Raw genomic sequence first — 24,129 nt, forward strand, 5'->3', positions numbered from 1 at the left:
CTTTGGCATATTAAAGTGGTTAGAGGAGCAAAAACAGGTGCCTTAAATTAACAGATTTGAAACACCCATTTTATTTCTTCTAAACAAGGTTGGGTAGAGCTCTTGTACTCTTACATAATATGCAATAAGCTATTGTGCCTTATTCAACAAATTATATCTACAACAGATCGTGCCTTATGAGCTATAGCAAAAGAATCGCTTTAAAAGGTGGTTTGTGCTTTTAAGGATCCAGGTAACATCCAGGCCATCTTTCCAAGCACTTGCAGCAATTATTCTACATACAGTAGTGCCAAAGATATTCTGCTGTGTTATAACTTGTATGTTTTGCTTTAATATCAATGCAGCTCAAATTTACTCATTTACGCAAACGAATATATTTTGTGTTGAGAATGCCTCTGTTAATTATTGCTGCAGATGTTCTGAGATTGAGTCTTAGATCAGATTAGATCTATGGGTTCTTCAAGTTTAGATCATGAAAACCTACCTGGTGCAATGTCATTTCTTTCTGACAGTTTATATTTGGTTTTCAGTGAACCTCATGATTCCCATTGTTATGTTCTATTCAGGAGAAATGGCTTCTTATTTCTTCCTCTGATTTTGCATTAAATGTGTTGTTGTTTTAGAGGAGCTCGGTTGGAAAGAAGGGAATAGGGCACAACAGCATTTCTGCCATCTTAATCTTATTCCACCCATCCACTCTGTCCCTTTAAATCTGCCGTCAAATCCATTTTCTAAACAGGCACTTCCTCATCTGGAACAGCTTCTATTTTGAATTAATTAACCTGACACATTTGGGATAAAACTCACTTCAACATTCGGGCAAATTACTTTTACAAACAGGAAAGGACAGATGCTCATTATCAGTGAGTTCCTACATCATGCAAAGCCATGATGTGATTTTATTAGATTTCAGCTTCTATTATTTTAAGGACTGCCATACTGGAAAGGATTAAGGATCCAGAATGAGTGGTTATAAAATCTTTATTTTATGTTGAATGTAAAGGTTCTGACGGGTTCTGGAGAACCGGTAGTGGAAATTTTGGGTAGTTCGGAGAACCGGCAGATACCACCTCTGGCTGGCCCCAGAGTGGGGTGGGAATGGATATTTTGCAGTATCCTTCCTCTGGAGTGGGGAAGGAATGGGGATTTTGCAGTTCTTTCCCCTGCCATGCCCACTAAGCCATGCTCACAGAACCAGTAGTAAAAAAAATTTGAATTCCACCACTGGAAAAAAATATAGTGCTGGGGATAATGAAAAAGAAAAACTGGAGAGGGTACAGATGCTGGTACCCTGTTTCCCCGAAAATAAAACCTATCCCAGAAATAAGACCTGGCATGTTTTTATGTATGTGCCTAATAATATAAGCCCTACCCCCAAAATAAGACCTATTTAAGAGCCTGTGCAGCCAGCTGCCCGCCCATTCTGGCTGGCTGCTCGTTGTGGTGCGGCCACAAGGCAAGGAAGGGGGGAGTGGAGCTGCCCCATGCAGCTTACCTCAGGACCTCCGCAGGCAGGTCATCCACGCCCCGACACCTGCCTCGTGGCGGCAGCACCAACAATCATGTGCAACAGGAGCCCACATGGGCGCTGGGCCACTTTTTCAAGTTGGCAGTGTTGGTGCCACGGCTGCAAGGTGAGGCAGATGTCTGGGCATGGGTGACCTGGCTGCGAGAACCCTGAGGTAAGCCAGTGTGGGGCCACACCTCCTGCCCTCCTGCAAGCAAGCAGAAATGGGCCTCCCGTACATGGGGGGAAAATAAGACACCCTCCCAAAAATAAGCCCTAGTGCAGGGGTCTACAATCTTGGCAATTTTAAGACTTGTGGACTTCAACTCCCAGAATTCCTCAGCCAGCAAAGCAAAGCTTATTTTGGGGCCAAAAAGAAAATAAAACCCTGTCTTATTTTTGAGTTTTCAAATGGGAAAGTGGAGAAAAAGATAAATTCAGAGAAGCAACAGAGAGAGAGGAAAACTGATGGGGAGGTATAAGCATATATATATATATATATAGGAAGAAGAAAAGAAAAACAATAGGACAGGAACAGTAGGCACGTTTGTGCGCTCATGCACGCCCCTTGTTGGAAGAAATCATTAGGGGAGAGAACCGGTTGTTAAATTATTTGAATCCCACCACTGCTTAGAGTGCTATAAAATACAGCCAGTGAGGCGTAAGTGTAGCTTATGGCAGATCATGTTGCGCAAACCCAAGCCATTTTTGGTTTTTTCAGTAAATGCCAAGTTAGCTAGTAGCAGCTGTGCTTGCTTGTAGAGATATATATCTGGCTAAATATGAGTGGGAGTATTTTGATATATTTCCTGGTAAGGTATGTTCCGTTTCAGAATGAAAAAAAGAATGGATAAAGTTTCTACTAGCAGTGACATGCATTCCTAGCATTGCTAATTTGGAAACAAATAGGTCTGGTTATTTTTCTTCCTTCCATCAATTAAAAAAAAAATCCATCTTTTTAAAGATTAAGAATATTTTCTGATTAGAACATCATTTCCAGGAAGCATATATTTATGTAGTAAGGGACCAAAAAGGATTATTGTGTTCTCAGGAAGAAGAAAAGGGAACAAAAGCTGTGCAAAAAAAAAAAGTTGTTATTTTTTTTATGTCCACAAGCTTTTCCATTTGCTGTGCCAATGTAACATTGCATTGATTTAGAAGTAGGTTTGCGCAGCACTAAGCCCACTGACTGCAGTTTTAATAAGACCCTTCAGATCATACTCGTACTTAAAAACCCTGGAAACTGATCGCATAACATTGCTAAAGTTGCTTCATTGGCTTCTAAAAGCTTTTTATCTTTTAGCCTGGAAAATAAATTTTGTTCATTTTTATCTGTTGTTGCCACGTTTCAATTCAATGTCTGGCTTTTATTCATTTCTTTAGAGCAGAGGTTGGAGCTAAGTTCATTCCGCTACCTGCAGTAGCATGCAAAGTGGTCTTTACATAGTAGCAGGAGAAAATAATACATCAAGATAATTTTTGTCCCATTTCCCCCCATCAATATCTTAACAATGGAATACATTTTATCATTGATTATGAATGCCACTAATGTCTGCTTGAGGTCTATGGCAACAATTAATAACAAGATATTTTTTCTTGCTGTGCATATTATGGAACTGCTCTGTCTTGTTTTAATGGTTAAGCTTTATATGTAATTTTGTATTGTTCTGTCAGTTACCAAAGTAATTTGTCTTGAATTCTGTTGATCTGCTATTAATATAAAAACTAAATGTTAATTGTAATGTGTGGTGTTTAAACATGAGGGAGTCCTGCATTTCTCTCCAATCCTATTAGGTTTCTTATAAAGTATGCTCTATTTTAATTGGTCACCATTAATTTTATTACCAGATACAAGCCAGATGTTTCCTCTACAAGTTAAAATCCATTAGTCAAGCTTTACAGCAGGAAAACTGCCCTTAAGTAATTACTTGCCCATATTTTATCATAAAAATCTAAATCACATCAGTATGAGCTGCTTAGAAGAATAATTTGCCATGTTTGAAAAAAAATACTCAAGAAGAAAGATGATTTTATTATCACACCAAAACTTTAAAATTTCAGGTTAATCCAAACCCACCCTAAAATAGTAATTCCAATTTGTGATATATTATTCAAAAACACTGGCTATCTGTATATTTCATTAATTTCTGCAACCATAACTTTGGTGCACTTAACTGCAGGAAGATTTTTCCTTTCGGAATCAATGGTAACAGAAAATGTCTATATTCTTTATATGCTCTTACTAAGGGATTTCCTTTTTGTTTTGTTTTTCTTTAATTAGGCAAACCGACCTCCTGCAAAGCTCAATCTGTTAACTTGCCAAGTGAAAACAAATCCAGAAGAGAAAAAATGTTTTGACCTCATATCACGTAGGTTTGTTGTTCAGTTTTGTAGGTACTCTGATTTTAGTTAGTTCTACTTACTTCCATATTGTCTCAGAAAAGGAATTAAGAGATTCCGATTTCAGTCCAAATATAGTTAGAATATATTTACTGCAGCTTGCTGTGCATAAAACATTTGTCTTTTCATATATAATTGTACATGTGTGTCAATGAACCTATCCGTTGCTTTTATCTGTTATCATTGCTACGCTAACTGTGAGATGCAACTTTATACATTTTTCAAATTGGATTCAACTGTTTTTTCCTGATGTTGCTACAGAATTAAATCTCAGTCATCATGTAGTATAATGCAGAGGGTTTTTTTAAAAAAACATTTGAAAGGCAAATGATAAAAATATATATATCCACCATTGTAGTTTTTCTTGAGCATAGGATTTCTTCTTTTGTACCAGGAAATGACAGAGCATATTAACAATCTCAGAGGGTAAACATTTGCTCTCATCGGCAGTGGCCCATTTCTTGCTGCTTGTTTGGCACAAAACAGTTGTAAGCATGGTTACTGTGGAAGAAGACTAATCTGTCCACGCAGTGCAACTTTTGTAAAGGAAATGGAAAGGTCACTACAGCTTAAAAGGGGTGTTTTACCTGCAGCGAAGAACACAGCAGGGAACCGAACGGGCAAACCACAAAGTTGAGAGATAAAATGTGTTCAAAAGAAATATCATAAGAAGAAGAGAGTATATTTTGAATTTCACAGTAAATAGCTATATATTTTGTTAGTAACAGTATAGTTCCACATATTGCAGTAGCAGAATCCCAGATACTCTGATGCATTATGCAAGGGATTAATGAGATGAGATTCAGTGTATCTTTCTGATGGTGCATTGGATTTTACTGATTTGTGTAAATAAGATGCTAGAAACAATAACATTTAAACAGCATTTTCTATCTGTATACACACACATACACACATACATAACTGTATTTATAACAATCCTCACTTTTTTAGAATTAAAATACCGTTTGGGATTAACATTAATGAATTTTTGGTTCTATTGAAACTTTTTATATTCTAAAACTGCTTGGTAGACCAAACACTTCTTAATACAAACTTCTGAATTACCAAATACTTTTTTTGTTGATGTTGGTTTGTTCAGAACCTATGCAGATTACTTTGAAGATTAAGTAGATGTTACAAATGTGCCGATTCTTTTCATCTTTTACATGCATGAATCTTTGCTTCACTACTTGCTTTATTCATAATTAGAATTGTCTCAATATAACAGCCATAATTAAGGATAGGTCAAATCTAAACCCAATTCAAGACCCCATTATAAGTTTGGAAACAAGGGTTGTTGCCAGGATACATTGAGATAAGAAGCTAAATTATTATTGAAGTTTTCTTTGGAGGAAAAGAAATAGAGATGAGCAGGGAGACAGAAAAATGGGCAATGAAATCCTGGCACACATCCATAACACTGCTGATTTGTTTGTTTTTTGTAGTTTTCATCTGTATTTTGATTGATTTAGTGCTGCTTTATTTCTATTTCTGCTGATGCTGTGCTTTTAGATTGTATATTTTTTATCAGAAAGGAAACTTATTTGGTCACTCAAAGTGGGTATTCAGCAAGTAGTCTGCGGATATAATGTGGACATCAGAAACATTATGGAATCATATGTTTATAAACTGTATAAACTCTATAAACTCCCCGATAAAAAGAAAACAGCCAAGTTTAACAGAAGGTTTTGCCTTAGCTACTTTTTATATTTTTACTCTGGTTGCTGTTTGTCACTCCCCAAATGAAGCTAGATTTGACATTGTTTATCCACATCTAGTTTGTTACAAGTAGAAAATTAGTGTCCTGAATTGGATGTAATCAATAGGCTAAAGCTCCCAGGAAGTAGTTCCATGTTACACATCTGAATTACCTTCCCAATTGTTTGATCTGTTATCCAATGGAATATGTTGCCACATGATGTGGTAGTTTTGCCTTTGCTAGAAGGCCTTTAAACAAAGGGTAGATGGTCATTGAAAATTATCCAGTGGCCCTTTCATTGAAGGGAGTTGGATTAAATGACTTCTATAGTCCTTCCACTCCTATGACCTTTTCTTCATATAATGCTCATTTATTTTTTTTGCTATATTCTATTTTGTACACCTTCATGATATGCAAAGAAAATAACTGCAACTTTTTTCCTTTCTTTTTAATACTGTTTTTCTGACTGATACTTAGTCAATAGGGTGGGTCCTACAACTGTTTAGGATTATTGATTAGGTGTTTTTGTTTTTTTTTCATTGTTAAACATAAAGCCATTGCAGTCATCCTGCTTCCGATGAATGTGGATAAAAAAGGATTTAGCCACAATTTATTTTCTTACTCATCTGAATCTTATTAACTGAAAATCAAGAGTTTACTCTTGGAATTAGAACTATTTCCTTCCCTCCTTGTTTGATTATGCCTAACATTTTTTTCCACATTCTATGGTATAAACCTAGCACATATCTAGAAGCCAAAGGAGCTGTGTCTTTTCCCAAAAACTGCCTGCTCCTCAGAAAAGGCATATTTTGTTTAGGAGTGCTAATAGGTACTATATACTTACCACTAGGCATTCTGAAATGTCTCGATTTTTTTTTTTTAAAAGGACAGGTATTCCTCGAGTTATGATGGTATTTGAGTCTGGCAATTACAGTTATACATTTTGATGGTCGTAAGGTGATTCACCATGTGATTGGATCTGATTTTGCAACCTTTTTCATGGTGATCGTTGAGGAATGTCACAGTCGTTAAGTGAACCCATTGGTCCCAAGTCAATGACTACCTATATCAATTTAGGCCTTGACAGCATGAGGTGGGACCAAGATGTACATACAGTTGCTCCCTAAAAGATTTCAGTAAAGGAGCATATTTGTAACTCAGGGTTGAAATGAGGGGTCCTTGGCACTCTCTGAGCTTGCTTTTTTCTTGCAGATGTTTCATTACCCTAACTAGGTCACATCATCAGTGCTAGTAAGGAGTGGGGTTTGCTCTCAATTTATATTCTAGTGGCTTGCTTGTCTGTGTGGATGGGGGCAGTCTTAGGGTTTCTTTGGCTGGGCTGTTTACTGATGGCTCTTTGGCAGTTCCTTCATTGGGGTATTGCTTACTTGAGCGTCGGTCTGAATTCAGTTTGAGTTCAATTGAGATCTGAATTCAGATTTCAGTTTGTTTTTCAATTAAATTGTACACCTTATAAGTTACAGGTAACCCTCAACTTACAACTAAAATTAAGCCCAAAATTTATGTTGCTAAGTGAGACGAGGTTTGCCCCCTTTTGCGAACTTTCGTGCCACACTTGTTAAGTGAATCCCTGCAATTGTTAAATTAGTAACATTGTTTTTTAAGTGAATCTGGCTTCCCCATTGAGTTTGTTGGCCAGAAAGTTACAAAAGGTGTAAACGCATGACCCCAGGACTCTGCAACCATCATAAATATGAAACAGTTGCCCACCGTCCAAATTTTGATCATGTGACCCTGGGGATGCTGCAGTGGTCGTTAAGTGTGAGAAGTGGTCATAAGTTACTTTTTCCAATGCCATTGTAACTTCAAACAGACACTAAAGATGCACAGTTTTCTTTTAGTAGCCATTAGGGGCCATAATAGCTCAGGCTGTTAGAGCCTGTTATTAAAACCAGCTGCCTGCAATTACTGCAGGTTCAAGCCCGGCCCAAGGTTGACTCAGCCTTCCATCCTTTATAAGGTAGGTAAAATGAGGACCCAGATTGTTGGGGGGGCAATAAGTTGACTTTGTATATAAATATACAAATAGGATGAGACTATTGCCTTATACACTGTAAGCCCCCCTGAGTCTTCGGAGAAGGGCGGGGTATAAATGTAAACAAAAACAAAACAAAACAAAAAACATTATCCACATTATGTTTATTTGTGTGGAGGATAGACAGTGCAAACAATATTGTTTTTATTTTGTTCTCCACTTATTGAACCCAGATGTTTAATATGGAACTGCCAAGTTCATAATATTGGCATTTTTGAGGAAGAATTTAGTATTTAGTTTGCTGGACTTTTGGTATTACTTTAGTTGCAAGACTGGGGACTACCAACCACTGGCAATCAAGCTTGATAGTAAAAATGGATTTTAAAAAATGTTTAAAGTGAGTTAGAAGGAACTTTTATGAAAGGAAAGGTCAGTATAACTCAGGGGTTCCCAACCTTTGCAGCTTGATGGCCCAGATGGAGGGGGAGGGGAACCGGGCCATGTGAGCTGCTTTGAGTGCAAGTATGCCTGGCTGCTGCTTGCACAAGTCGAGCTGCGCGTGTGCACCAGCCCACCGCTGGTGGGGCCCAGTTCCAAATAGGTCACAGCCTGGTAGTGGGCCACACCCTGGGGATTGACGACCCCTGGTATAACTGATCAAACCAAATATCCATTTAGTTAAGAAGACCACAGTAATGCCTGGCAAGATATTTGTTACAAATAACTACATGTAGTCCTCGACTTAGGGCCACAATTGAGCCTAACATTTCTGTTTTTAAGTGAGACATTTGTTGAGTGAATTTTGCCCCATTTTACGACCTTTGTTGTTAAATGAATCACCGCAGTTGATAAGTTAGTAACCCAGTTGTTAAGTGATTCTGGCTTTCCCATTGATTTCACTTGTCAGCAGGTTGCAAAAAGTGATCACATGACCCTGGGACACAGCAATGGTCATAAGTATGAACTATTTGTCAAGCCTATGAATTTTGATCACATGATCATGGGGATGCTACAAAGGTTGTAACTGTGAAAAAGTCACTTTTTTTGTGTCGGCGTAACTTTGAACGGTCACTGAGTGAACTGTTGTAAATCGAGGACTACCTGTATTGTTATAGGAGTGCTTCTTAGGCCCCAAATACTCATATTCCAGATACAAGGCGAAACAGGATTGAGAAATAATCAACATGTTATTGAGAATGATTTGTAAAATGTGTACTAACCCTTTTTATTCTAGCTAGTGCTGAGCAAGATGAAAAAAATATTGCTCTTATATATGAAATGGTAGTAGAAAAAATTGCTTCTAGATTGCTTAAACCTACTGTACTTGAAGGTTCTGGTTAATTTTAACCCTGTTTAATATATAAGGTTGTGATTCAAACCCCAGTAGTAACATTACTTTTTAATAAATGAATTAATTAAGTGTTCACTAAAATGTTTAATTTGAATAAATAACATGTATTTATTCATAAGATTAAATACATAGAACAATGAGAAATTTTATTATTTTATAGATGACAGAACATATCATTTCCAAGCAGAGGATGAACAGGACTGTCAAATGTAAGTTGCATTAATGTTAGAGGTAGTCCTCATTTAGTGATCACAGCTGGCACTTGTTCATTAAATGAAGCTGTCACTAACTGAAACTGATCTCATTTCAGAGATGTTTCCAGCTTTTATAACAAACATATTTCCTATTTCTCAGTTTCTTTTTTATGGCATTTCTAATCCATCCCTAGAAAATTGTCTTGAAAGCAATTTGTCGACTCTCAGTTATTTTTGGGTTAGCGTAACCTCAACCTTTGAAAACCTTCTGTCTTTATTTAAATTTCATTCTGTGTGGATGCTAGGAAACTGTCAGTTCCATTTCGCACCATAATATATGTTTTTATTTTTCAAGTTGGATATCTGTACTGCAGAATAGTAAAGAAGAAGCTTTAAATAATGCCTTCAAAGGTGATGATAACACGGGAGAAAACAACATTGTCCAAGAACTGACAAAAGAAATAATATCTGATGTGCAAAGAATGCCTGGAAATGACATGTGTTGTGACTGTGGAGCACAAGGTGACTTTAAAATCTCATAAAATTACTGTCTTTTCCCTTCTTCTGTCTAAGCAGGAAACAGTGGTGAAAACAATGCCTGAATCCCCAGTATGCAGCTCAAGGACTTAGTAAACAAACAAATACTGTAGGACAAAATAGTTTTCTGATAACTTGCAAGACAAAGGCAAAGAACAGTGTTTTAAGGAAATAAAGGGATACTTAGGAAAAATAATCTTTTGGGCAGTTTAATTAAACTTAAGCTTAAGAATCAGGTGGGGAGCAGATTTGATAGTTCCTGTTATATAGGAAAAGCTTTCAATTAAAGCTGTCAAAAAAGTAGCATCAGTCAGGAAAACTAATTACAAATAGGCCCTTTGTTGGTATTTAGCTTCTTTGTATTTATATACAGTATAAATTCAAGTACTTCGTGATGAAATAGCCCTTACAATATTTTCATTTCTATGAATAAAACAGTCTGATTGCTGCCAGCAGAACTGAGTTAGAAGTCTCTTGAATAGATAGTTTCAGTACCCTGTTCAACGGTGGAGTCGGTGCTATTGTTATCTTTTTCTCTTCTAGATCCAACCTGGCTCTCAACAAATTTGGGCATTTTGACTTGCATTGAATGTTCAGGAATACACCGAGAACTTGGTGTCCACTATTCCAGAATGCAGTCGCTTACATTAGATGTGCTGGGTACATCTGAATTGCTGGTAAATTAAAAGTATTTCTATCAAAAAAAAAAAAAAGACCCGTGAGGATCAGCATAAGTGTGGCTTCTATTTTTGTAGGCTTCATCCCATAACAACCTTCTATCAGAGAGGAAAACATACCAAAGTGGTTTTCCCACCTGTAAATCCACTGAATTTCTGCTACATAAGAAAGCTAGAGAAGGCTATCTGTAGAGAAAATTCATTTACACAGCTTCTTTGAGATTTAATCCATATATTTAAATGTTATCTTAAAATGTCTGTAGTATATTAAAATAAACATATTTCAGTAAAATGTCATTTTAACAGATAGTTGGAGAAAGGGAATGTCCATACCTCACAAAAGTCTGGTACAGGAAAGTGGACTTTCCTCTTTGCAATAATAGAGATCATATTTGTGAATGTCATTCAGTTTTGTACTGATATCATTATGCAAATAATGTAAATTGCAAAGGAACTTGGTCCATTATGTATAAAGGTATTTGTACTGAGGTCTAGAAAACTGAAATTCTACTGTATAGCAATGTTATTTTCAAGTAAATTTGCAGAGGTAATATTGGGCTTTTGTTTAATCTAGTTTATTTAATCTAATTTTAAAAAAATTGCCTGTAAAGTAAAATTTACAGCTGCAAAATTCAAATGTTCGGGTTTTTTGATGCCTCAAATTGAAAGTATTGTATTTAAGTAGCCATTGGGTTCATTCACACGATTTCTTGACATTTATCTTAATAGCTTGCTAAGAATATCGGGAATGCAGGATTTAATGAGATTATGGAATTTTGTCTGCCAGCAGATGAACTCGTCAAACCCAATCCAAGTAGTGATATGTAAGTATGAAAGATGGAATGTTCAGAGTGATACCTGTGTTGGTTGTGGCGTAATGTGTGAATGGAGTTAATATGAGCGCTGACTTAGTGATTCAAGGGCAGTCACTTTAAACAGATTGATTCTTCTGGCTCTAAAGATAAAGGTAATGGTTGCGTACTAGGTTGCGTATACATGCGTACTAGTCATTTCTGGCTCTAGGGGTGGTGTTCATCTCCATTTCAAAGCCGAAGAGCCAGCACTGTCCGAAGATGTCTCCGTGGTCATGTGGCTGGCATGACTAAATGCCGAAGGCACACGGAGTGCTGTTACTTTCCCACCAAAGTAGTCTATTTTTCTACTTGCATTTTTTACATGCTTTCGAACTGCTAGGTTGGCAGAAGCTGGGACAAGTAACGGGAGCTCACTCACGCGGCGCTAGGGATTCGAACAGCTGACCTTCTGATCGACAAGCTAAGCATCTTAACCACCATGTCACTTAATCTTCTGGCTCTACTGGATCTTAAAATCTAAGAGAAAATTGGTCATTTTCAGATATTTAAGAGGTTCTGTTGTCTTAAATCATACAAAGATGAACTAAGAATTAGACCAATCTGAACACACTAAAATATTTTAAAAAGAAATGTAAACCTTTGAATCCTGTGCAATTTCTATAATTATTTACTACAGTAGTTATCACATCTACCGGTAGTAATAACTGTTGGTTACTGGTGGAAATCAAAGGAAATAATAAGGTCTTCCCCAAGACAGTATGCGAGATATTAAAATAGGGATTAAGCTGTAGTATGAAAACTAATTTGGAAATAAGATTCTGTTAATTGCTGAAAAACTCTGATGTGTGAAGGAGAGGAGAATGGTGGAGGTTTTTTCCCCTGTAGGAATCTATAAATGTTCCCCTGGCAGTCTTAAAATCACTGTGGTCCATTCCACAGTGCAGGCAAAGTTTCTTCAAAGTCTGAGCATGCACAGAAGATTGTGTATGTGGGCAGGGAGTAGAAGCAGACTGTTGTAGAAGCAGACTTTTTTGGGGTTCTCCCATGCCAATTGGAATTGGACTATTATGCTGAGAGAATCTCCCTTATTATTGTAACGTCTTCAGCATTCCTTCCACATTCAAAATCGGTTCTGGAGAGTTGAGGAGCTTTCTACAGCGGATTTTGGACACCTGGGAAACTTTAGGGCAATGTTTTTCAAACTTTGCAATGTCAAGGTGTGTGGATTTCAGCTCCCAAAATTCACTTGCTAGCATGCAACCAAGCAATTCTGAATTTGTAGCAGATTTTCTGTTAATTCTGTTAATAGTAAACTGTTAAACTTTCAAGATTTAACAGACTTCAGGTAAAAAAGAGCATTTGAGCAATGTTTTTTTTTTTCTAAATTCAGTCTAAAAATCTCCCTTGAATAATTTAGGGAACAAATCTGTTGCATTGATTATCAGTTGTTTCAAGTAGCTGGGGAAATGAAGAACACCTACAGGCATTTATATCCATATATTTGGATCATTGTTTCCCAATGGATAAATCAATGCTCACAACTGCAACACATTCACAGATGCGTCAGAAGAGGAAAAGGTCATTACAATACTGCAAATAAAAGCCATGATGTTTACATGAGCCATTTCTTGTTCAGAGTTATGAATATCGTTATATATTTTGCAGAACAAGTATTTCAGCTGTTCATCATGCACCATTTTACAGTGTATGCCATATGTCATTTCAGGAATGCTAGAAAAGATTATATTAATGCCAAATATATTGAAAGAAAATATGCAAGGAAGAAATACACTGACAATGTGACTAAGCTACAAAACCTTTGTGAAGCAGTCAGAGCAAGAGACATTTTTGGACTCGTTCAAGTGTATGCTGACGGGGTGGATCTAACCGAGAAAATTCCATTAGCAAATGGACATGTATGTACAGAAACCGTCTGTTAATCAAGTTTTGAACACAAATACTCTATTTGTAGAAATTAGATTCAAAGAAGCAAAGAAGCAGCGGATGGAAACTAATCAAGGAGAGAACCAACCTAGAACTAAGGAAAAATTTCCTGATAGTTAGAACAGTTAATCAGTGGAACGACTTGCCTCCAGAAGTTGTGGATGCTCCAACACTGGAAGTTTTTAAGAAGAGATTGGACAACCATTTGTCTGAAGTGGTATAGGGTTTCCTGCCTGAGCCAGGGAGTTGGACTAGAAGACCTCTAAGGTCCCTTTCAACTCTGTTATTGTGTTAAGTGTTTCTAATTTTGCAAACTTACCTAACTCGCAATCAGTCTTTCTGTGCTACTTTTAAAAAGAATAAAAGAAAAAGTCCTTCCATTTGTTACTAAGCATTTAAAAAAAGCTATGAGAATTAGATAGCACTAGCACTAAGACTTATATACCACTTCACAGTGCTTTACAGCCCTCTTTAAGCTGTTTATAAAGTCAGCACATTACCCTCAACAATCTTGGTCATAATAGAAATACTTTCTGCAGGAGAGCACTGAACACATATTGAAACCTAATCATAAATATTTGTCTCCCACCCACCCACCCACCAAGAGCATGACATCTATAACTTTTAAGATGCAACTTTATGGAATGGATATAGAGTCTACGACATCTTCTCACCACTTTTGACACCTTCCAGAGTTATTGTTCTGAGACTCCCTTCCCTCCCCTCTGCAGTAACTGTGTCTCTGACAAGTAAACATAGGGAATCCTCACTCAATGCTGGCTGTGGCTGCAGGAAAGCAGCCTAGATACTGCTAGGGAGTTAAGGGACTCAGTTTAGATGTGTGTGAAAAATGTATATTGTGTTGATTGAATATATGTATAAAAGAATACTACTAACCATACACACAGTCTCAGATTAATATATGAGAAGAATGGCACTTGATATTTATTTCTATTGTTTATTCTTGCACTGAAAGGATATTAATTGGCTAAAAAATGGTTTAGATTCTGTGTCTTCTTTGACTACAGCTGAGCAACACCATCTAAAAACTTTTTTGTTTTTCCTATAAAGCTAAATTACTGAGATGCTAATATCCAACTAAAATTCTCCGCTCTAATGTGTCCATTATAGCCGTGTTTTTGTTTAAGCAATTTAGCTCATTTATAGTAATCTGGAAGCTTTTAATATTACAGTGTAAAACATTGGAAATAATATTACATATTTTATCTTTCTCCAAATGCATAGATATCATGTATACCTCTATTGGGTTAGGCGTGAATTTTGTTGTTTACTTTTGATTTTAAACTTCAGCTTCATTGAATGCAGCTAATCCAGAGTTTTAAGAACCATTGGTGCAGTTTTGTGAACAAGCCTGTGTAGAAAACATTTCAAAAGTTGTTTTGTATGTCAAGAAGATGGATACACAAATGGAAATACCCTGTCTTGGGAGAAATGAGAATGAAAGTGCAAACTAATTTTTGCATAGGCTATGAAGTAGTATTCTGACCATTTATAGAATGGGATAGAACAGTGTTGAAGGGCAGAATGTATTCTAGATTGAACATGACTCATCTTGGCCACCGTAATGTTTGTCCTGATCTTGAAATGTTAAAATGATCTGGAATATAAATAGTTAAGGGTTATGAATTCATTAAATGTTAGTGTTAATTATCCTGAACCAGAGGCTCCCAACTTTTCCAAGCATCACTACTGTTTCAGTCAATTTAAAGCTCCTTCCTCACATCTTGCATATTACTATGTAATGCATAGATTAGTTATCAGTTTTCTTCTTTTACAATCCAAACTGTCCAGTTCATCTTATGTCTACTTATTATATTTTTATCTCTGTGAGGTGGGTGAGCTGAAAGAGAGTAAATGGCTCAAAGCCTCCCAGTTGGCTTTCATGCCTAAAGGAGGACTAGAACTTACCATCTCCAAGTTTCTAGGGTGACACTGTTACCATTACACCAAACTGATTCTCATATACAGTGTTGTGGTGATTTGGTGAAGTCTCTTTTTTGTTTAGCTTACAAAATCAAAACACTACTTTCTAGCATCGCCATTTAATTTATCATTTGACTCTTGTCAGTTCTCTGCCATTTTGGTAGCAGAGATGGCATTTTTTAAAAAATGTGATTGCTGACCTTCAACTTCTATTAATAAAATCCTTCAGAGCAAAACAAGAATTTCTGAGACCCAAGGGTTTATCCTCTAAAATAGACCCAGGGTAACGCAAAGTAAAATAAATAGAGGGTGCCTCTTAATTTTGCATTATCTTCTTGAATTTGGCTTTCAAATAATTTTGAAAGCTAAATTGGAGTACAATGGCCAAAATTGTATGGTGCAACAATAAAAAATAGACTCAAAACTTATTTTTAAAAATGTTTTTGCTGGGCACCGGTTAGAACACTTTTTTTTTTGTATATTTCAGGAACAAGATGAAACTGCCCTTCATCTTGCAGTGCGATCGGTAGATCGGACTTCACTTCACATAGTTGACTTCTTGGTACAGAACAGGTGGGCCATCTGTGACTAAACACTTGTTTGCATATCAGTTTCATTACTCAGAATTAAAGAAAAGACCCTTTCAGTAAATGTTAAGTTTGATGGAAACAACTGTCTGAATACCTCGAACCAAGCAAGCTTTGGAGAACCTTCTATGCTATACATGCCAAGCAATTTTGTTCTCTCCTCCTGTACAGTGGCAATCTTGACAAGCAGACGTGTAAAGGCAGCACGGCTCTGCATTACTGCTGTTTAACAGATAATGTGGAGTGCCTGAAACTGCTCCTGAGAGGGAAGGCTTCAATTGAAATAGGTAAAAAGAAAAAGGAGTACTCCTTGGCGTTAGGAACATAAAGTTCTGAGGTGAATTTGTTGCTGTTTGCATTCTCTCTCTCTCTCTCTCTCTCTCTCTCTCTCTCTCTCTCTCTCTCTCTCTCATGCACACGCGCGCGCACACACGCACACACACACATTATTGAGCCATATGTCTAAAATTTGAACTCTCAGTCAATGAGTATAAAAATATCACAGTTTTATGTGGCCTCATTCCCAATCTCACAGGAATCAGATGGTAATATATGACTTTATAAAGTGAGAAACAGGTTCAGTTCATTATCCTATTTTTTAATGTGGACACTGCACTAAACATGAATTAGTCCCACAGGTAAACTAACACACACACACACACACACACACACACACACACACACACACACACACGATGTGCCAGTATATGTCTTATATTTTGGTTCCCTTAATCTTCATCCCATATGACCTCTGATGAGAGAGATATAGGAGGTGGACACTAACATATATGGAGCCACCATGTTAAAGAAAGCAAGTTAAAATATGTAGCAACTAATGTCTTTGGCTGGACTGTTCCTAATGTTATTTTCATTTTGTAAGCTACTTATACTGTATTTTTAGTAATATAAAGTTGCAAACCAACTTTTCCTTTCATTGATTTATAGCAAATGAAGCTGGAGAAACACCACTTGATATAGCTAAACGCTTAAAGCATGCACACTGTGAAGAGCTGGTAAGATTTTGATTTATGCATAATGTTCTTCCCTTACATTAGCTGAAGTGGCGCATGATGTATAATCTATTATATTTTTGGACAACCCCTTCCACGTACACAACCATAACTGGAGGGAGTACATTTGAATTACAATACAGTAATTAGTGTCACATAATAGTATTTAAATAACATTATTGTGGGACCCTCACTTGGATGTTTTTTATGAGCTCTATAAAAAATCTTCACATTCAAAACCTTTATAAATTTCTTCAAATATCTTCAACATAATTTTGCACTTAAAAAAGAAAGGGATAGAAAATTATTTGGTTCCAGGTCTGTTTAACGATTTGGAATTTAAGTCATTGACATAGACTGGGTTCCATAAAGCCTAACTTTGGTCCTTTAGCTTACTCAGGCTCTGGCTGGAAGGCTTAATTCTCATGTTCACGTAGAATATGAATGGCGGTTACTTCATGAAGACTTGGATGAAAGTGACGATGATGTGGATGAAAAACTGCAGGTACGTATTCAAATACTTCGTGATTTTATTGACGCACGCTTAAATACTTCTAAATTCTCAAGTAACAGGCTACAGGTAGCCCTCGACTTATGACCACAATTGAGTGCCAGATATTGTTAAGCAAGACATTTGTTAAGTGAGTTTCGCCCCCATTTTATGACCTTCCTTGTCACACTTGTTAAGTGAATCACTGCAGTTGTTAAATTAGTAACATAGTTATTAAATGAATCTGGCTTTCTCATTGACTTTGCTTGTCAGAAGGTTACAAAAGTTGATCACGTGATCCTGGGACACTGCAACCATCATGAATACATGCCAGTTGCCAAGCATCTGAATGTGACCCCGGGATGCTGTAATGTGTCAAGTGTTAAAAAGGGTCATAAAACACTTTTTTCAGTGCCATTTAACTTCATACGGTCACTAAATTAATGGCTACAAGTTGAGGACTACCTGTATGGCGAACGAGACAGGCAAAAAACGAATAAATAAGGAGCAAGCAATTTTTCCTGTCCGTTACACAATTCTGAGAATATGGGTGGTTGCTGTCCAAAATCATGATACAGTTACAGACTCACAAATTGCTGGTGTGGGGTTGGTATGTCATTTACCAAAATCCCATTTATCAGATTAAGGACTGTTAATACACAACTAATGGTATTACGTTGAAGGCATGATTGAATGTTGCCAGCTTCTTTTGCCTTATGCCACACAGAGTTGCGTACTTACATTCATAGCATGGACACCAAAATACTTGACAACTTGGCTCTCTTTTGGATTCTTCTTTTTTTTTTTACAGCAAGCCAGCCCCAGTCGAAGAGAGGACAGACCTGTAAGTTTCTATCAGCTAGGATCAAGCCAGCTTCAGCCTAATGTCGCCTCTTTGGCAAGAGATGCCGCCAATGTAGCCAAGGACAAACAGAGAAGTTTTATGCCAAGCCTGTTACAAAATGAGACCTATGGAGCCGTTCTCAGTAGCAGCCCACCTCCCGTTCAACCTGCAGCACCCGTTACCAATGCACCACCCTTGCCGCCCAGAAATATTGGGAAAGGTACTAATGCTCTCATATTGGACGATGAGGAACGGCAGGAAACTGTTTGGTTCTCTCTTTTTTTTTTTTTCCCTTTGAAGGTGTGGGGTTGATTGTCAATTTGTCCAAATAAATATTAACAACATGCATGGCTTTCTTTTAACTTGGCATTAAACTGCTCTGTATACTCAAAATAGAGAAGAGGGGGGAAAAGTATGCCGAAATTAAATGCTATATTAGAATTGGGGCCTATTTTTTTTTTTAAAAAAAAAGCTTCAGACAACAAAAGCAAACATACAGTAGTAAAGTTTTTATTTCGATTTTTGTTGTACTGGGATATATCACATGGGATTTCTAATTTATATGGTTAGTGGTTAGTTAGTTATATGGTTCCATTAATTGTGTTGTTTGAAGATGCAAATGAATGTAAAAGCCAGAACTAAATGCCATCAACAATACAAATATTTACATCATTTCTTAATGTAGAAATTTGGGTTTACTGGCTATGAACAACAACTCTATTCTAAAATAGGATATTTGATCTACCACTTATTTCCTCTTGATTTTAGTGACCAAATTGCTATGTATAAATGACTTCTTTTGGAAATAAATGTGACGTATGCTGTGCAGCTTGCAAATCTATACTGTCCTAAATCTCCCCAGATTTCTATTTCTCTTAATTGGACCTTGTCTCAAATTCTGCAGTTCCGACCTTGTAGTAATTAACAGTAGAAATTATAGTCTACAATATGTGGCTTGTGCTTAGAGAGGCTCCTTAATTTAGTGGCTTTCTTTGATAGTGTAAGTGCATCAGTTGTACAAAGAATCATGGAAAAACGTTTGTCGGCTTTGGAAATAATATTCTAGATTTGGTCAAATGCTCAGTTGAAGATGTAGAAACCAAACAGAGAAGGAACAAGAAGTAAAAAAGGAAGAAGTTTCACTCCCTACCAATTGGAACTATTCCACATAATGCGTTACATCTGATTTTCAACAGGAATTTACAGTGTTGTATAATTTATGAGTAAGAGCAATCAGATTTCAACCTTTTGTCCAGATCTTCCTTTTGGTTCAGTGTTTTATTCAAGAAATGACATTGAAAATCAGTTTAAAATCCAAAAGTACAACATAAAGTTTAATAGCTGAAAATATCTGAAGGTTACTTTGAATTTTTCCCTTGGAGGGCTTTGTGTGCTTTCTATTTTTACGTCAAAAACATGCACTCAGATATTTTCTTTCTCTTCTTCACAACGGCTGAGCATATACAGGTAGTCCTCTACTTACGACCACAGTGGAGCCTAAAACTTCCATTGCTAAGCGAGATAGTTCTTAAGTGAGCTTTGCCCCATTTTATGATCTTTCTTGCCACAGGTGAATCACTGCAATTGTTAAGTTAGTAACACAGTTGTTACGTGAATCTGGCTTCCACATTGTCAGAAGTTTGCAAAGAGTGATCACATGACCCCAGGACACTGCAACTGTTATAAATACATGCCAAGTGTCTGAGTTTTGATAACATGACCATGGAGATGGTGCAGTGGTCGTAAGTGTTTTAAAATGGTCATGTCACTTTTTCACTTTTGTAACTTTGAATGGACACTAAACAAATGGCTGTAAGTTGAGGATTTCATGTAAATCAGTTGTGAAGGGCATAGAAGTGTATCTAATCTTTAACTCAAGGATTGTCAGAGGTCTTAAGTGTGTCAGGGTCATGGCTGTCTTTCCACTGATGGAGCGGAAGTTGTATATGCTCTGTGTTTGTGTCACTGCAAGGGATGAGCTTGGAAACATTTCTCTATCCTCTATATCAACAGTCCCCAACCTTTCTGGCTCTGCAGACTGGTGGTGGCGGCGGGAGGGGGGAGAGGGGATGGTTCCGCACAAGCAGGGAGTGCACAAGCTTGCTGCTTGCACAAATGGAGCTTCACTAATTACTTGTGCAGCCTGGTTCCCAACGAGCCACAACCTGGGAATTGGGGACCCCTGTTCTATATGTAGGTTGCATAGGAGCAGCAACAAGAGCCTCCTAGCTGGTTGACGTGGAAAGTGTTTCCAAGGCTGCTGGCTACATATTTCTGTTTTGCAATTTTTAACATATTTTTTGCTCTTCCTTCAAGAGAATATTGTCGCTAAAACATAGAATTTATGACAACCATTCTGGTAGAATGAGGATTTTTGTCATTGTTCTGCCTATTGAGAGCTCAGAAAGGTGGGACAATAAAGCACTTTGAAAATTGAATTACCTTTGAGAGGTAACAGGTGTGGGCATTTTGAAACAAATGGATGATTGATGTAAGTGGTTTTTTTCTTAGCTCTTGGTTCTTCTTCAGAAACAAAAAAATTTTTTGGCATGGCAGAACATCCAACTTTTTGAATGGCGGATGCCGGGTCCACCTCCCTGGGAGGTCAGGGTCAGGAAGTTGTGCCCACAGGAAGCTATTTCCTGTATTGCCATCCGGGTCATCCAAAGGAGAGGGGGATTCTAGAGTTTGTGGTATAATAATAACACCGTGTCTACCTCCCTTTTAGAGAATATAGTGCTGTACCTCTAGGAGCAAACTTTTAATTAATTAAATCTTTTGTGAGGAGAGATAATTAAAATGAAAACGCAGCCTTTAAGGATGTAGAAGTCCAACCAGGATCAGCTTGAGTGTTCCTTTCTTTTTCTTTGTGATTTATGCAGGTTATATTCCCAAGCTAAATAGATCCTATCAGTAAACTAGGCTGCTGCTTTTGTTCATCATTAGCTAATGAACTGTGCAGCTTTCCTTGCTATTGTTCCTGCATTTCAAAACCAATTACTGCGTTCAGGAGTTATCAGCAAAATACTTCTTAGCTATTGTTACATCATCAGGAAAGAAGTGATTCATGAATTCACATATATAACACTCCTTGCCCCACCTCACCAACTGTGACATGATCAGAAATCCTTAAGATAATTGATGCAACCAGAAACATAACAGTTGTTTGACTCGCCAATTCATTTCCTCATCTGTCATCTGTCCCTTTACATATCTGTTTTGTGGCAACTGACTTGCCACAAAAATGTGAAAAAAGAAATTGTGGGAAGTGGGAGCAACTATCATTACTTTGTCTGCCATCACATCATATCAGAAGATTTAAAGTTCCAGCTCATCAACTGGGATAAGAGAAAGCAATTGTATTCCCTGTACATCCTAATTCAGTTGCCTGGTTTATCCATTTCCTTAAATAGCATGATTTATATTACCATTTGTGGTACTGGCTGAATCAGTTAAAACTGCATAACGCATCAATAATTCTGTGTTTTAAAAGTGTGTTAAACAAATTGGATGAAGGAATATAATTACATCTTGATGATGTGCCCTGATGAAAATTACTGCTTGACAGTAATATGAAAGTTTTGACTCCATAGAGAGCCGTAGCTGAATTGACAAACTGGCACACGGTTATCCAGAAGCTCTGTTCCATTTTTTTTTTTTAAAATGCAGACCTGCATCCCTCTCTGTCATGCCATCAGTAACTTTCCTGTTTGTTCTTGCAAATGAACATGATTTCAGAATACAGTTCAACATGAGTACATTGTACCAGTGAAAACATTTGTGTTTTAAATGCTCACATTGAAAACATGAACATAGAAAAAGGACATTACTGGAGTAATGTTGGCCTGGCACGTCAAATGTGAGGTATTCTGCATTTATAATACCTGAACCCCAGACCTAGATGTCACATGATTCATGACAGCTATACCTGTCCAAACAGGGCCTTAGAAATGGCCCCATCTTTCTTTAAATCTGAAATACGTGTACTTCTGGATTGCAGCCAGTCCACTGAAGTAGAGCTGCTCATTTCACAGCCAACTATAATTATAATAATAATACAGTGTTCTCCTTTCTTTTTAGTTCAGTCTTCATTTCTTGGCAGTGCTGTTCAGACAACTCCTTCATCGAACACACTGTGGAAGACAAATTCTTTAGGAATGGAAAGCATAAGCAGGCAAAGGTCTTCATCAGATCCACCAACTGTCCATCCCCCTGTTCCACCATTGCGTGTAACATCTACAAGTATGTTTGCTCTTTCCGCTGCTTTCTTGGTTTTTGCTGCATCTAATCATGGTTGGCCTTGACTGTCCATTCCACAATTCATTCTTATTCTTCTTTCTCTCTGGTGAACGTAGATTTGCTATCATAGTTTCTGAATATTCATAATTTTTTCAAGCAGGGCTGAGAACACGGGTAGCTTTGATAAGAGTTCAGACTGTCCTCACATTTTAAAATATTGTATACAACATTATTCAGTATATTGATTGTGAATTGGGATGGTCTGCTATTGATTGCTTCTGAAATTTTACCGGGGCTGTTTTTTTTTTTTTTTAATAAAACAGGTTTCTAAAGTATTATGTTATTTGGGGAGTGTGGGGGGGGGCTCATTTCAAGCATTCCAGCATTCATCATCCGAATACTGTTGTCCATGCATTTTTATAGACATCCTGTCTTCAGCACCTCCAGCTGCAAAGGCAGCCTGTGGTTTTGAAGCTTTGAACCAGCAGTCAAAACAACCAACTATACCACAGACCAAACCTGCTCTGCCACCACTTCCTCCACAGCCTCCAAGTCGAATATCTCAGAAAAAGCCTCTTTCTGGGTAATTTGTGAGATACACATTCTAAAAGTTCTGATTTAAAAATGATATGCTCAAACTGTGGCTGAATGTTAAGCTGTACTAATGATTTGCACTTTCTGCTGAGTGGCTGCTCTTCAAGGTCTTGTTCTGTTGATTTAATTCGTTCTTGAGGGATGAACAAGGGAAAGCAGAAAAAAGACATTGGCAGGATAGGCTTCTAAGAATGGAGTGTGGAGGTGGGTAAGCTTTCATAAGAAAATTGTGGAAGAACAGTCTGGATATCATCTCTTACTGTCATGAGAAAAAACATCAGACTTCAACTGAAGTCATACTTGAGAATATCTGTGGTGTTAATATTTATTTTTATGTAAATTCCTGTTATCTCGGTCTTGTGAGGTTCACTGGAGACAATCGAAAGCATTGTTAGAAATACTGTAAGAAAGGGATTAAGGCTGACCAGAATTTTCTCTCGTTACCTCTGGTTTCTGTTACTTGTTCAGTTAAATAGAGAAGTGTACTTTGGAAAACAAAATTGCATCTCTCCATGTGACATACTTTCTCCAAGACTTCTAATTCATAGTTTGCTGTGCATGGGGAGAATTAAGTTGAGGGAAGGAGTAAAAAGGCAGTGAAAACTAGTACTGCCTATAAGCTTTGCAGAAGCCTTCTTTAGCCTAAGGCTTCTCCAGGCATGGCAACTTGAATTTCTAGACTTCTGTTGGTAGAATGACCATTTATGAACATTCTGGCTGTTGTTGTTGTTATAATTTGTCAGATATTTATTTTGAGGAGATATTTAAGATGAGGTCAATACGTTTAAAAGTGCAATACAGAATAGCATGCTGACTATTGTTTCAGAAAATAAATGGGATGATGACAACAGGCTAAATGGGAAGCAATGATAGAGAATAACCTTTGCTTCCCTTCTGAATAGGACTGACAAGTCATCCAACTTAACAAACAAGAATAAGGGCCCTGGATCTCTGCAGTCTTGTGGTAATTATTTTTAAATTTTTACCTTGTTCATTTCCACTTCCTTTTTTTTGTTAATAAGTTTTTATTTTATTTTATAACATACAAAAATTCCAATTTCAATTGAAGTTCTTTAGAACTGACCGACGTGCTTATTTCATACGTAACAAAAGGTACACGAGCTGACTTCACAATGTGGGCTTTGTGCTGTGCTTTATGCACAGAAGGGTTCACTATAACAACCAAACAACATTTTTGCCCTCAATCCAACTAACATTTTTGGAGGCAGTGACTAATCTCCCCAGTGTTTTCTGGGCAGTTGTGAAAAATGAATTGCAGAGAAGATGAATATCATGATTTT

General features: G+C 37.2%; 1 protein-coding gene across 2 annotated transcripts in view; it reads left to right on the forward strand.

The window, feature by feature from the left end:
• Positions 1–24,129, forward strand: part of ASAP2 (ArfGAP with SH3 domain, ankyrin repeat and PH domain 2) — a 90,355-nt gene that overhangs the window by 58,467 nt on the left and 7,759 nt on the right. Inside the window, exons 12-25 of one of the 2 annotated variants that reach the window (XM_058178193.1) lie at positions 3,789–3,876; positions 9,114–9,162; positions 9,503–9,669; positions 10,228–10,361; positions 11,091–11,185; positions 12,903–13,092; positions 15,552–15,637; positions 15,823–15,938; positions 16,597–16,664; positions 17,053–17,166; positions 17,963–18,215; positions 22,076–22,237; positions 22,658–22,817; positions 23,731–23,792. In XM_058178193.1, the coding sequence (XP_058034176.1) occupies positions 3,789–3,876; positions 9,114–9,162; positions 9,503–9,669; positions 10,228–10,361; positions 11,091–11,185; positions 12,903–13,092; positions 15,552–15,637; positions 15,823–15,938; positions 16,597–16,664; positions 17,053–17,166; positions 17,963–18,215; positions 22,076–22,237; positions 22,658–22,817; positions 23,731–23,792 (1,744 nt within the window). The remainder of the gene's footprint in view (positions 1–3,788; positions 3,877–9,113; positions 9,163–9,502; positions 9,670–10,227; positions 10,362–11,090; positions 11,186–12,902; positions 13,093–15,551; positions 15,638–15,822; positions 15,939–16,596; positions 16,665–17,052; positions 17,167–17,962; positions 18,216–22,075; positions 22,238–22,657; positions 22,818–23,730; positions 23,793–24,129) is intronic. The other variant, XM_058178200.1, reaches the window with a different exon arrangement.

This window comes from Ahaetulla prasina, chromosome 1 (genome assembly GCF_028640845.1).
Source record: "Ahaetulla prasina isolate Xishuangbanna chromosome 1, ASM2864084v1, whole genome shotgun sequence".
Taxonomy (NCBI): Eukaryota; Metazoa; Chordata; class Lepidosauria; order Squamata; family Colubridae; genus Ahaetulla; species Ahaetulla prasina.